At 44.1% G+C, this 14,350-nt stretch overlaps 1 protein-coding gene across 1 annotated transcript in view; it reads left to right on the top strand.

The window, feature by feature from the left end:
* The first annotated feature begins 5,598 nt into the window (after nucleotides 1-5,598).
* Pcnx2 (pecanex homolog 2) overlaps nucleotides 5,599-14,350 on the top strand; it is a 213,213-nt gene continuing 204,461 nt past the window's right edge. Inside the window, 1 exon segment of the mRNA XM_012516813.2 lies at nucleotides 5,599-5,751. Coding sequence (XP_012372267.1) covers nucleotides 5,599-5,751 — 153 coding nt within the window.

The following is a 14,350-nucleotide window of genomic DNA, read 5'->3' as shown; positions in this document are numbered from 1 at the left end:
TCTCTCTTTTCTTTTTTGGAACCTGGGGTCAAACTCAGGACCTTGCACTTGCCAGGCAGCTGCTTATGCTACCGAGTACATCACCAGCCACCACCCCCTGCCTATTTCTGATTGGTCTTCACTTACTAATTTTAAAGACACCTATGTATATTAAATAACTTGTCCAAATGCTCAGATAGGAGGTATACATATTTTTTCTGGTTCATCTTTATTTGATTTCTTTGTATGATATTTTCATGTGGATTTTTTTTCTTTTCCTTTCTCTTATTTTGACATCTCTGTATTTGCACTTTTTTCCGTATGGCTCTTAGGTCATAGTGGAAATGCCTTTCTTAGATTTTGAAAGGGATTCTCTGTAAGTTCTCTTTCACCCTCCCTCTCAACTCTCTGTCCGACCTCATTGACCTGTCTGAGTACATGTGTCCTGGAAATCTCAGCATCGTCCTAGCAGTTCTTCTGTGCTTTCTCCTCCACGCTGGCCACTAGCAAGAGCTGCATCAAATTCTAGACATATTCTTGCGCTTGCACCCACACACCTGCTGTCAAAAGTTAGGTTTACCTGTTTTTTTACTGTACATAAATGGAATCAGTTGGGTGTAGTGGTGCATGCCTGTAATCCCCAGTACTTGGGAGGCTGAGACAGGCCTCAGGCTCAGTGACTATAGCCCAGAGTTCAAGGCCAGCCTGGGCTACATAGTGAGTCCGGACCAGCCTAAACTACAGAGTGAGGCCCTGTCTCAAGAAACAAAACAAAACAGAAAAGTGAATCACATAGTATGTGCTGCTTTATTCATCTGCCATCAGAGTCATCTGCGTCTTGGTGTGTGATTTCAGTTTATTCCTTTGGGATTCTAGAATAGGGATTAAGTTAGTTACAGATTGATTGAGCAGGAACTAATATATTTATGATGTATCTCCAAGGTTTACAACTTTCTATGCCGTTATAATTGTTTAAGGTCACCACTGTCCTCCCCAGGTTCCGTCGTTTCTCTTCTGTAGCTGGTTTTGATTTGATCCATTGCTTTGTCTAACATCAATGGTTCTAAAGTGGCTGGTTTCAGTAGCGTTGCCTGCGTGGTCATCGATTTTGTGGGACAGTGAGTCCACCAGCTCTTTATTCTGTGATGTAGTCGGTGCTCAGAGGGTCTATTTTAAGGTTAATTTTTCTTTTACCATTATGGGAGTGGGAGAATAATGTGCCCATTTAATGTGTAAGTAATGTTTAGTTCTTTTAAAAATATGTGCACAAGTTCTTCAGTTATTAATAGGAATATTCTTGACTTCTATTATCTCTATTTTTCCGTTCTTCAGAGACACTACACAGGAGGTTAAGAAAAAAATTAAATCCCCCAGAAAACACACAGAAGATAAACACTGGCCTTCATAAGCTGTCAATGAGCTAATTAGGTGAAAAGAGTTGTCATTTGTGTAAGTGGGGGACGAGTATTGACTTCACTCTGTTTTTAAGGTCCTGACTGCAATATAGTAAGTACTCACAAGCAACATTAGCCTACCGCTTGGAACGGTGTTCTTTTGCCACCTAGTGGTAAAAGTGAGTAAAGGCCACTCTCCTTCTTTTCTGTTCCCCCACCCCAACTCCGCTCCCTTCCTCCTCCGTTCTCTCCTCACAATCAATGTTTTCTGCTTCACACTCGACTTCTAGAACTACAATATACAGTTGCAAGAAATAAAAGGTATTACTTATGTTCTGTGTTTAGCTTGGGCAGAGCTCAGTACATTTGGGAAAGTATCATTCTACAAAAGAGAGTTTCCCTTTAACAGTCTGCTTGTATTTGTATATGCAGCCTGATTAAATATATGCATCTATGATACTGTTTTGTGGAAACCTGCAATGACCTTTTATGTGGGTTCATCTAATATAATTATATTTTACATCGTCCTGCATAACTACCATTTTGAGAGTTCTTTATTCTTTATCCAGGACCATACAGCAACTTCTCTTGCCTCCTGGATTATGGTCTTTGTTATTTTCTATATACTACATCTGGAAGTATTAGAATATTTTGAGTTTCTATTACTGGAAAATATTTTACTTTTAGTTTTCAAAGGTATGTTTGTTGAGTATAAAATTTAATGAGGACAGGCTTGGTTTTTTTTCAGTCCCTTAAATAAATAACTCTAGTTTCTTACCCACTTGCTCTTTTTCTTTTCCTAATATGGAGTAAGATGCTATTTAATTTTGTTTTTCCATAGTTATTGTTTTTTTCTATGTATATGCTTTAATGATTTTTTTCTTTACAATTAGTTTTGGACAATTTCATTTTTGTGTATCTTTATTCATATTTCTTCTGCAAAAGGTTCATTTTTCTTGGAAAATTGGTGCTACAATTTTAACTAAATTCAGAAATTTTAAATCTTTAAATATGTATTGTCTACACCATTCTACTCTGAGAATTCTAATTATATCAATGTAAGTTTCTTGATTTTGGCCTAGAATGAACTATTATATGACTGATCTGTAAACTCTTCTTCATGTTTATTTAGACAATTTTTATTATTGTATTCATTGAAGTTTGTAAATAATTTTTACAATGTTCAAACTATTATTAACCTCCTGTTATGTATTCATTTCAGAAACTTTTCTAAAATTCACTTTGTCTACATCTTATATCTTTCACATTTCAATATTTGTCTATAAATTTTAATTTGTTGTATAATTATTATTGATTTTCAAAAAAGTTAATGAGTTAAAAAATAAATAAAATAAAATAAAAAATGTGCATCTATATTTGTATCTATAAATATCAGGGGCATTACAAACCAGTGGTTCTGAGAAACAGAGCTGGGTTCAGACTTCAGAGTCATCAATGTGCACTTTGAAATGAAAGTCAAGGGAACAGATGACAGCCAGGAAAGCAGAACAGAGGACAGGAGGCATGCTTAAGCGTCTTCATTTGAAAGCTAATTGTCAAAATAAAGCCAGCTGTCCCAACCAACAATGCCCCTGCTTAGATCCCACCCAGCCCATGCAAGAGCCCGCTGAGGGGAAGCTTCCTTGGGCTGTACCTCCTTTACAACTCTGCAGTTGGCCAGGGTCATGTCGTGCTCTCCCACCCTTGAACCTGCTATGGCCTTGTCACCTGGGGCTTCTCCCCATAGCTGAGTCCTCCTGACCGTGTTAGCCTTGGCATTTAGTCGCTTCTTTGTCACATGATGCTAGAAGTTACTTCTTCCTTGAACTGTTGCTTTGTATATCTAGTAATGTCAGCCTCCTCTTTTCTGTATCTCCTGTTTCCTCCTGCCTGTGTGTTTAGTGCTTGTAATGTGTAGTGAGTGGACTGTCTCTTAGCCCCTCACTCTACAGGGCATGGTCATTGCCATTCAGAGCATGGCCTGGAATTGCTCCGAAGATCACATATCTGCATCAGACCATTCTCCTGTGCTCTGAAATATATTCTTCCCACTATACCCAAAAGCCCCGAGGAACTCAAATTCAGCATAGTCTTTTTTTCAGCTAACTCTTCATAATCAAACTATTGCGAGGGCACAGTCACCCCAGCCAAGAACTGAGCTCCTCGAGGTATCGCACTCCTTTACCACCACCTTGAATCAGTTCCTTAAGGGGCTGGGGAAATAGCTCAGTGCTCTAGAGGCCTGCCTGAATTGGCTCCTAAGCCCCAAGTCACACCAGGCCCCTTTCTGCTGGCTCAGGTGCTCAGTGCTCCCCTTGTGCCACCAATATATCAGGTCCTGTGTGAAGCCTCCCACTGCCTAGGATGTAATCTGAAGAACTCTATGTGCCCCGGAGGCTGACTTGTGCTTACCTCGGTAAGTTGCCTGTGTACTCTTCCCCCTTCTACCGTCCTTCCTCCAGGCATGCTAGACTACCCTGACATTTTCCTCAACTTGTCACATTTCCCTGTCCGTACTTGTGTCTGCCTAGACAGCCACTCACATTTACGAAACGTATCTGGAAAGCAGCTCTTCAGCCCAAGGCTCCAGTTCCCTGGGCTCCTTGACATCTCCCTTCCTCCTGTGTCTCCGGTCCAGCATTCTAGAACTTTCACGTCTCTGGATCAAAACCATATACCTGTTAGAGCACACAGCATGTTTTACTGCAAGTCTCCTCTTCATGGTTGTGAACCCAATGTGTAGGGACCATATTTATGCTTATTTTTTTTCAGTCTTTGGCAAAATGCCTGGCACACAGAGAGTGCTCAATATGTATTTGATGACTCAGGGCAGATGGACAAGGACAATTCCTGAGGGCAGGAATTCTCCTGTCACATGGTCATTCTTTGACACCATAGAGATGACCCTGAGAAGTGGTCTTCAGTGTGTGTGATGGGTTGATTCATGTCACACACTGAGGAGATACATAAACACTTCTGTAACTCTGAAAGAAGAAAGCTGTGGACTCACAGGACTTCCACCAGTGACCCCTAGACAGAATGCAGAACAGGACTCAGAATGGCTCAGACCCAAGGCAGTCACGCTGAGGCTGTTGCTGTGGCCTAGGGTTCCTCTATTCTTTGGGGCTTTCCTCAGGGCAGGCTCCTCCGCACCTCACTTCAGCTCGGGAAATGGGCATGCCTTCTCCAGGCCTGGCCAGGGCAGTGATGTTGCTGCAGACCAGAAGCAAGAGGCCAGACCATCCTCAGAGATACACATCCCAGAAGTACGATGTGTTTGGGAAGATGAACTGAACATGGCTGACACAGGGCAGCCATGTTTGGCGCTCACAGAGTAAAGATTCTCAAGGCCTCAAACGCACAGCGCTTCCTCTGCTCATTCCTAAGGAAGCATTATTCCCTTTTGACTCTCTTTTCAAACCCTGCTCTCAGCAAAGAATCCGAAGGGATCTGCTCTAAGTCGTGAAATACACAACAGCTGAAAGCTTATTAGTTCAGTGCTCCCATTTCATGGGCCTTCCATTTAAACAGTAGAGAAAGCCTTAGACTAGAGGTTGGTTTAAAGAGTCAGCTGCTACCTGGAATGACGTAGGAAATGTATGAAAAGGGCAAGAAGCCTAATCAAAACTTGTGAAATCAGGAGAAAAAGGGCGCGGGGGTGGGGCTTAGCGTGAACTGATGAGGCATAGCTGAGACTAGCAGAGGCATGGAGTCCTGGAAATGCAGCGACACTGGCGGTGGTCGGGAGAAATTATTTTAAGTGCGGTGTGGGAGGATCTTGAGTTTAAGTAAATCTATTATTGGTGTCCCAGGCAAAAAACAACCATGCCAAAGAATGTGCCTTGGTCTGTCCCTTCCACATAAGAACACCGTTAAGGACAGTCAGGGAGAAAGAGCATGGGAGCCGCAGAAGAGAAGAGTGGCCCAGGGTCTCAGAGACCCTGCGCAGCCTCAGGAAGAGTCAGGCGGGCTCTGGGAGGGGCCTCGGGAGCATCCTCAGCGCGGTTGCCGCGGAGCACGATGGGAAAATCCCTCCTCCCTCGGACATGGCGCCCACCTGCCCGGCGGCAGCGGCGGCCTCTGGAGCCGCGGTCTGCGGGTCGGGGCGGAGAAGCAGCTGGGGCGGCAGCGGCGGGGAGGGCGGAGGCGGGGGTGGCGGGGGAGCGGCCCAAGCGCGCGCGCGGTAGAGCCCAGGGCGTTGGGGGCTGAACCGGGCGCCGCCGGGATGGTGTCTCAGGTGCTGCAGCTGCTCCGGCAGGGCGTGTGGGCCGCGCTCACCGGCGGCTGGTACCACGACCCCGAGCAGAGCAAGTTCACCAACAGCTGCCACCTCTATCTGTGGCTGTTTCTGCTGCTGTTACCCTTGGCTCTGCATCTGGTGAGTCTCGGGGCTCAAGGACTGAGGGGAGGAAGGGGAGCGGGAGGAAGGAGCTCAGGCGGCAGTGGGCTCACCCTGGAGGGGAGGCTGGAAGGCTTGGGGACGGAGGGTGCGCAGGGGACCAGGGGCTCAATGGAAGACAGAGAAGCAGGAAGGAGTTGAGGGACTCCTGGCTCCTCAGAATCGACCTCCGAAGTCGGGATGAGTCAGACTGTGCCCTTGGCTGGAGAATGCTGGCCTGCCTGGTGGATACCTGGGCCGGGCCACCTGGCTCCCTAGTTTGGGGACCATGTTGAGTGTAGAACATTGCTCTTGGTAACCAAAAGTCCAGACAGAATGCCAAGGGCAAACCTGCTCCAGTGGCGTGACTCTCTCCCTTCCCTTCCTGTCTTTGCTTCTGGGAGATCAGGTACTCTCCTTGCAGTCTCCACTCCACTGAGAACAGAAATTGGCAAAGGTACAGCGCTGGGTGAATCCTTATGCTTTATGTTAAGTAGAGCCTTACATCATCTTGTTGGGCGGGCTAGACAGTAGGGTCGTGATGGGTGAATGTTTGCTGAATAATTACATACTTTGGCTTCTTGGGTAAATTAATTATACCAAATCAAACCAGTGATGGACCGTTATTTGGAAAGATGCATGCCATTAAACTTTATGCACCTAGAATTGAATTTGATATGTCTATTGAAGGACTTTATTCCTAAAACAGTATTCGATCATGTTCCCCCTAGTGAAAGTGTTTCATGACCTCCATGGCTGAGAGGTCACGTGTCTGACATCCTAGGCTGTTGGGGGCTGGACACCGCTTTGCTCTCTTTCTGTGAGTGTGTCCAGGAGGCAGAGCTTTGCCCCCAAAGTCAGGCTAGCTGGATCACACCTCGGATCCGCCACTCCCTGGACCGTGACCTCGGAGGACATTGCCAACTTTGATATTTCATTTTCATGTCTGCCAGAAAAAGTCACACCTGGCTGGGGGAATTGTCGGGGGGAATTACATGAAATAGTGCACGCGCAGTCACATGTCTGGCAGGACTCGGTCCTGGCCTTACACTTGTCTTCTGTTTCTTAGCTAATATTTAGCCCCATAGACGAGCTATCTAAACCTTACTTTTCATATTGTATACAAACATGATAATGATTGCTTCACAGGAACACTAATATCATATATGACAAGCTTTCATTAAATGCCAGTTTCCTTCTGTAATGCTGTGTCATATTTCTCTTAGCCTTGGCCTCAGTGCTTTGATTTATTTATCTATTTATTTATTTTTACCTAGAATGGGAGTTTGGCAGATTCAGGAGGCTCACATTGCTGGATTCACATCTGCTTCTGCTGCTGCTTAACTGTGGGAGCAGAGGGCCGCCTCCCTGAGTCGAGCGTCCCAGTTGGCAAAGCAGGGCTGGTGACACCCATTCCTTCTGGGATCCACGTGAGGACTGAGGGACTCAGTGGTGAAAGCCTCCTTGGTGCCCAGCACAGCAGTGATTCCCAATACAGTCAGACTTTTAGTTTCCTTCCCTGCCAACCAAACTCTGTCCTTCAAAGCCTGTGAGTGAGTGTCTCTGTCTTCGCTTCCCCGATCTGGTCCGCGGGGCTCAACTCCTCTCTTGCCCTTCAATGTTCTTTGTTTATCCTTAGCGTTAGGGCACTTTGGAATTCCTTCTTGTGCTTACTTGTTAGAACCTCTGCCTTTAGACCATGAAGTTTTCGAAGGTGTAGATCTTCATTTGCTTATTCATGTTGGCTTTCCAGGTTCTGCCTTGCAGAGTACTGTGCAGTTGGCCACACTGTCCCTGTGGCTGTTGGGCAGGCCCATCTCTTTCTATTCCAGCTAGCACTGTACCCCCCTTTCCTGATAACAAACGCAGCAGCTACCCCCCCCCCCAGTCCCACTGCTCACGGTCAGGCCCACTGACATTTAATGTGTGTTCCACAGATGCTTGTTCTGTGGACATGGGCTCACTTTACAAAATGTCATGCTACATTTGATGTATGTATAAGATTGAGCCCTTCTACTTAGTCATACTTCATTCAGGAGCTTGATTTCTATCGTATTTTTATAAATAGGACGTTACTTTTAGTTAAGTTCCTATTTATATCACTACTTAAAAATAATTTTTGTATCTTTATGTCAGTGGCCAAAAAAATTTTTTTAAATAAAATCTTTTTTTTATTTATTTGGTACACAGTCTCGATATGCAGCTCAGACTCATAGCAATCCTCCTGATTCGGCCTCCGCTGCACTGGGATTACAGGTGTGTGCCACCACGTCCGGTTTTGGTGGCTTGCACAGGGAGTCTAGAGTTCTGGGGCTGGTATGTGGTACTGGGGATTGAACCCAGGTCCTTGAGCTTGCAGGCAGGTGCTTAGACTGCTGAGCTATCGGCCCCAGTCCCCCAAATTGAACATGGGTGCATTTATTGTTATGTTACCTTTTGATATGTGGCTTGTCTTATTTTTTTTTTTTTAAATGTTAGGCTGCCCTTATCTTGGTCTCTGATCTCTGAAAGTGCTTTTAAAAGAGAAAGTCCCTTCCCTTAGCAAAAGGTCTGTTTTCAGGTCTTAGTCTCAGATATGTTTCTCCGCACTTAAGGGTGGCCTGTACTTGTTGACGTCCTTCTCTGTTGGTTTCACTTATAAGAATTCTTCCAAAAAGGACGCTTGGATGCCCACTAATAGCAAAGCAGAGCTTTATTCAAATTTCTGTTATTTAGTGTGCCCTGAACCTTCCCAGTTTGTACATAATTTTAGTTTAAACGTATTTAATCAAGACAGTTCCACTTTTGGGAAAGTCTGTCTTTTAATTTAATAGGAATCTTGAATATTTAAATAGAAATTTGTATTAACTTGCCATCAAAGGAAACATTTCTAAGCCCTAAAGTTTCCTGAGAATATCTGATGGATAATGTGGGAACTAGTTGCTTTTTAGTATTTATAAAGGATTCCTTTATTTACAAGCCACATGGCCACATGGAGGGGAGAGTACAGTCTTTTTTTTTTTTTAAATACCTAACAAGTTTATTTAGATTTAATTTATATTTTATTTATTTATTTATTTGCAGGACTGGGGATTGAACTCAGGACCCTGTGCTTGCCAGGCAAGCTTTTATTCTACTGAGCTATCTCCCCAGCCCTGAGAAAGAGTACAGTATTACCATGTGCCCAAGAGAGGTGCTAGGCCCTTCTGCTGGATAGTGCTGGTGTCCATGACAGCAGAGAGGCCATCTGGGAGAACAAGATAGAGTGGTACACTTCTTCCCTGGAAAGTTAGGAGATGCAGACACCTCCGTGAGTAGCAGAGTGGTGGTTGCTGTTGAGAGGTACCTCAGGTCTCTTTTGTGAGGAAGGGGCCCCATCCTGGCTCTGGCCTTGAGAGAAGGCTTCCCAGGAGGCATAGCTGCTCAGCAGAGGCCCAGTGAATGGCCAGAAATTAGCCTGCCAGAGACAATGGAAAAGGAATGGCACCTCAACAAGGAGAATGGCATCTGTTTAGCTGTCAGTTGAGAGACTGGCTCATTTGAAGATCCAGTTTCACTGTGGTTGTTGGGACACAGAGGCAGCAGTGGGGGCTGAAATGGAAGGGTTGCAGGGCACCGTTAGACAGCCCACGTTTGTCTGGCCTGCGAACTGTGAGAGGTGTTGAAGGGTTTTCGGCAGTGGTAGGACACGAGCTAATTTATGTTTTGCAAAATTTCTGGTTACACTTTGGAGAGTTGCTTAGAGAAACAGTGCCAAAAGATGATGTTGGCCTGTTCTCCTGTCTTGTCCCGCATTAAAAATTCATTTCCCATATTTTAGTAGATGGACAAAATGGCTGTCACACAGTTAGGGCAGCTTGAGTGTAACCATTATTCACGTTCTGTGGCTGGTTATTTCTGATGCCTCATGACAGAACCTTGATCCTCTGACCACATCTCCTGTCACTTTTGACTCGGGGAGCAGAGACAGCTGAGGTCTACAAATGGGTCTCCAGGGCAGAGGGTGGGCAAGGGCAGTCACTGTCAATCTCACTTTAACAGTTTTCCTGAGTTGTTCTCTAGCTTTCTTTCATGGATAGTGTGGCTGGATCTATTTGCCAGGGTCCTTTTTCACTGAGTATGTGGCAGTTCACTTCTACTTCCATTAGGGAAGTTCAGCCCTTCTGGAATTTTACAGTTTGGGTGTCCCTGTCCTTTGTCTTGTGGTCCTGGTATGTTCCAGGCAGAGTTCCTCTGAGGAGAGTTCTCCAAGGATCCTTGGGAAAAGCAGCCACTTCTGCGGGACTTCCTGGTGCCTTGGATGGGCTGACAGTTGGAAGCCAGAATCTAGGGCAACAGTAGTGGTGTCTTTGCTTCCAGACTGTATCAATAAGCACAGCTGGGGCACTGGTTGATCTATTGATTGAGTGATGGGTCAATTGAGAGTTTATTCTGAGACTTTGAATCAAATGCAGCCACAAGGAATCTTCTTCTCTTGTTCCACATTCTGTCTCATTCATCCCACGGCACAATCTGTGACTCACAGCAATGTCATCTGCCCAGTCCTGAAGTACATTCAGGAGACATTACCCCCATGACATTAACATGGATCTGTCTTTAAGTAAAGTTCAAGATTGTTTCGAAAGGGCTGGGGAGGTGGCTCAGTGGAATAAGCTCTTCCCTGACAAGCATAAGGGCCTGAGTTCAATCCCCAGTTCTGCAAAAAAAAAAAAAAAAAAAAAAAAGGTTTAGAAGTAATTGTTATTGTGCTTGCTTTGACAGTGCATATATCAGAAATTGTTACTTTTAAGTAAATTCAAGATTGTTTAGAAAAATGATTAGTTTTAGAATTAACCCCACAGAGTATTGTGTCACAGCATTACTTGGATCAATACTTTCCTTTTTTTTATTCTGGTTCTTCTTTGTAGTTATACTATTAATCTGATTCATACATTTAGGTTCATCTCTGGGTGTGTGTAGTTTTAGTTTTAGTTTCCCATCTTCGTTGATTTAGTAATTGTCACAGGTGTAAAAACCCTGATGTGTTTTAAAACACATACGATAAAATAGGATGCCTTGCTTTATCAAAGAGTTTCTCTGACTGCTGGATGGGAAGTGGATCAGAGAGAGCAAAAATAGAAGCGGATGGCTCACAGGCTGTTTTAGTCTCCCAGCCGAGACGAGGCTGGCATCAAAGATGGGGACTCGTGGGTGGATTTTTATAGAACTCAGCAATCCGTCCACTTCTGATGGAGAAGTACAGGTAAGGGAGAAACTGTGGACAGTGTTCCCAGATGGCCGGGTTTGCGAGGAAATGCTGGAGTTTGGGAAATCAAAGACCTGGTTTAGATGTAGTCATTTGGAGTTTGCTTCTGTACATCAAAGAGGGGGGCTTAGATACTGGGCTGGAGGTATTTAGAGCTCAAAGGAGCAGCCAAGCTAGAGATGGGAATTTGAAAATAGTCAACATAAACATTGGATTTACTGCAAAGGGACCCAGTGGGATCTGCTAGGTGACTGTGGATGGAGAAGAGGGCCCCACTGTGACAAGGAGCTCCTTGCTCAGAAGCCAGGTGGAGATGGGGGAGTCCACTAAAGCCTTGGCCCAGAGACAGGAGGAGGAGGGGACCTCAGGTGTGAGCTTCTGTGCTGTGCATTGCTCAGAGCAGAGGAAACTGTCCTGGTGTTTGTCTTCAGAGCTGTCGAGAACACTGTCCATGAGTGTTGGGAAACAGAGGCCAGATGCTGTGGGACCCAGCGGCAGTGGGAGGAGAAGGCGTGAAGCTGGGGCAAGACTGGCCTCCAGGCTGGACACACAGGAAGGGCAGTATCCCTGGGGTCAGTGGGCCTCTCCCCACCTAGGTTGGAGGATCCAGGGGTTGGAGCTGGGTGACATCCCCCATGGTCCCTTGTCTGGTGCTTCATGCACAGCAGGTCATCCAACTGCTTTACTTCTGACTGGTTGGGGAAGCACAGTTGGTGAGTGTCAGGCAGGCTGTGTCAGCCTGAGTTAGAAGGATGTGGCCTGAGTGAGATCCTTGAAAACAGAACTTCAGTAGGCAACACTCCATGCCCTGCACTGCACTCTTAGGACTAACTGAGGATCTAGCAAGTAGCCAGTCAGAAACATAGGAGAGGAGCCGGGGAGATATCTCAGTGGGCTAAAGCGCCTGCTGAGGCAAGAGCGGGAACCTGATTTGATCCCTGGAACCACATGCTGGTGCTAGCCCTGCCCCCAGGGTGGGCTGAGCCAGCCACAAAACAAAACAAAACAAAAAAACATAGGAGAACATACAAATATTTGCAATAGTATTGTACTTTTTCCCCTCAATTTAGCATGCTGAGTAGTATTTGCAATTATTAAAAATTGACATAGACAGTTGTCAAAGAAATATACAGTCAATAAATATGAAAAATTATTTTACCCACAATGAAAGAAGTCCATATTAAAAGGATTTTGCATGTCTAGACAAAAAGAGATTTAAGAGAGAGTACCTAGTGTGGTAAGAGCAACTAGCCATTCTCAAAAGCTGAAATGGATTTATGGATAAGACAAGTCATTAAAGCACCGTTTATTTTCACAAGAGACTAGAAATAGGTATGTGTTGGATTTTTTTTTTGCGGGGGGGAGGCCCTCAGGATGCCTTCAGGGCTGGTCTGGTTTGGCTTGAGGATGAGGGGATCGAACCACAGCATCTTGAGCCTGACTGCTCTGTTTCAGCAGGCACTTAAACACCTGAGCTAATGGGCAGGCCCTGTGGTATGTGTCGATAGGGAACTAGTTCAATGGCTTGTGGTATATTCTTGCTGTGGAGTACTGTGCAGTTGTAAAGAAGGATGAGAAACTAGACCTTGCAGAGGGATCTTCAGGTAATGCTGTTAAGATAAATAGAACAGGAGGTACGTATCAACTCAAAAGGAAGGAAAGACCCAGCATACATGTACTAGTTTATATGCTGGAAAAGAGAAGAAATGAGTAAACTAAAAATGGTTACCTACAGAGAGAGTGGAAATGAACAAAAGAGACGTGAACAGTAGAGACGTGAGCCTTGTTCCCTAACGTGGTTGCACACCAGAACAAAGTCATCTTGCACAACCTGAAGCTCAGAGTTTCTGGGCCTACAGAGGAGCTTAAATGCAAAAGAACTGTGAGGACATTTAATTGCATCTGGTAACCTTCTTGTCAGCAAGGCTTGCTTCTTTGGGTGCATTGGGAATCCAACTCAGGACCTCACGCTTGCCAGGCAGGCAGGCACTGTGCCACTGAGCTGTATCTCCAGCCCAGGTAGCAATAAGACTTAATGTGTAGTTTGAAATTTTATTCGTAAGTTTTACTGATTACTTGTTTTTTTTTTTTTTTTTTTTTTTTTTTGTATTTAGTGTAGGGACTACAGAGTGTGCAGGGTCTCACTATACAGATTGGACTTGTAGTGATTCTCCTGTTTTCAGCTTCCCAAGCTCTGGGATTACAGGCACGCGCCACCACGCCCAGTCTCAGTGCGCCCCGGGGGCAGGGCCAGCGCTGCAGGTCAGGGATTGATACTGATTACCTTTTAATACTACTAATAATCATTTTTTTATTGGTTCTTCAGCCTTCTAACAAAAATTAAAAACAATGAGATGTTTTATACTGTTCCTACCCAGTAAAATGTTTACTTTATAAAATTTGCGCTTAACAGACAAAAAATGTGGTTTGTATGTTGCAGTGCTTTTTAAAATGCAAATACGGACTTCAAATGGTTGATTTTGAATCTGCTTTTTTTCTTATTTTATGAAAAAGTAAAACAAAATTTCATGACCAGATATTAAGAGAATAACAATAATTATTACACTGTGGATTGTTATCTTCAAACAATTTTTTGTTTGACAAAAATCCAAAAGATTTTTAAAAAACAAAAACACCATTTTTAAGTAAACATTGAATGGTAAAGAATGTAAGAAATCATATTTATTTAAAGAAAACCCTACTTTTAGACGTTGATTTTTAAAAAAACATTTTAATTGACACATAATAACTGTGTATGGTTGCAAAGTACAGTTTGATTTTTCACACTATACAGTGTGAAAAGATTAAACCACTCTTAATTTTGTTAACACCTTTGGTCACCATTATCTTGTCAAGGAGAAAATGGATACAAATATAAAATCAAAGAAATTACATAGAACTTTGTAATCTTTAAAATTAGAAACAGTACTCTGAAATCCAGATTTATTTATTTTTCTACAAATGTGTTTTTTAGCTGTCTGTTGAAAACTAGAAGCAATAATAATCCTGTAAGAATGGACAGGCCTAGAGCCCAGGATATGGTCACTAAATGCCACGTCCTTTTACTGCAAGCTAGGTCTTTGGAAAAATGGTTTTCAGATCTGTGCCAGAAAACATACAAGAGAAATATGTAAGTAAAAACATTTCTAAAGAATACTAGGGAATGTTGAAAAGATAAGGAGTCAACTTTCAGGGGCTGGCAATGTAGTGGGTCGGCGGAGCCCGCCACAGGTCATAAGATTCTGATCTATTTCAGGTGAGGGATGGAACTCCAAGGAGGTGGAGAGTGCCATCAAATGGCAGTGACATCCTTGAGAATGCACGATTGGGAGACACAGGGGAGGCCATCCTAGTGTGGCATGAAAGGAATCCGAG

Source organism: Octodon degus, unplaced genomic scaffold, assembly GCF_000260255.1.
Source record: "Octodon degus isolate 3935 unplaced genomic scaffold, OctDeg1.0 scaffold00127, whole genome shotgun sequence".
Taxonomy (NCBI): Eukaryota; Metazoa; Chordata; class Mammalia; order Rodentia; family Octodontidae; genus Octodon; species Octodon degus.
This window is presented reverse-complemented; position numbering and strand designations above follow the sequence as displayed.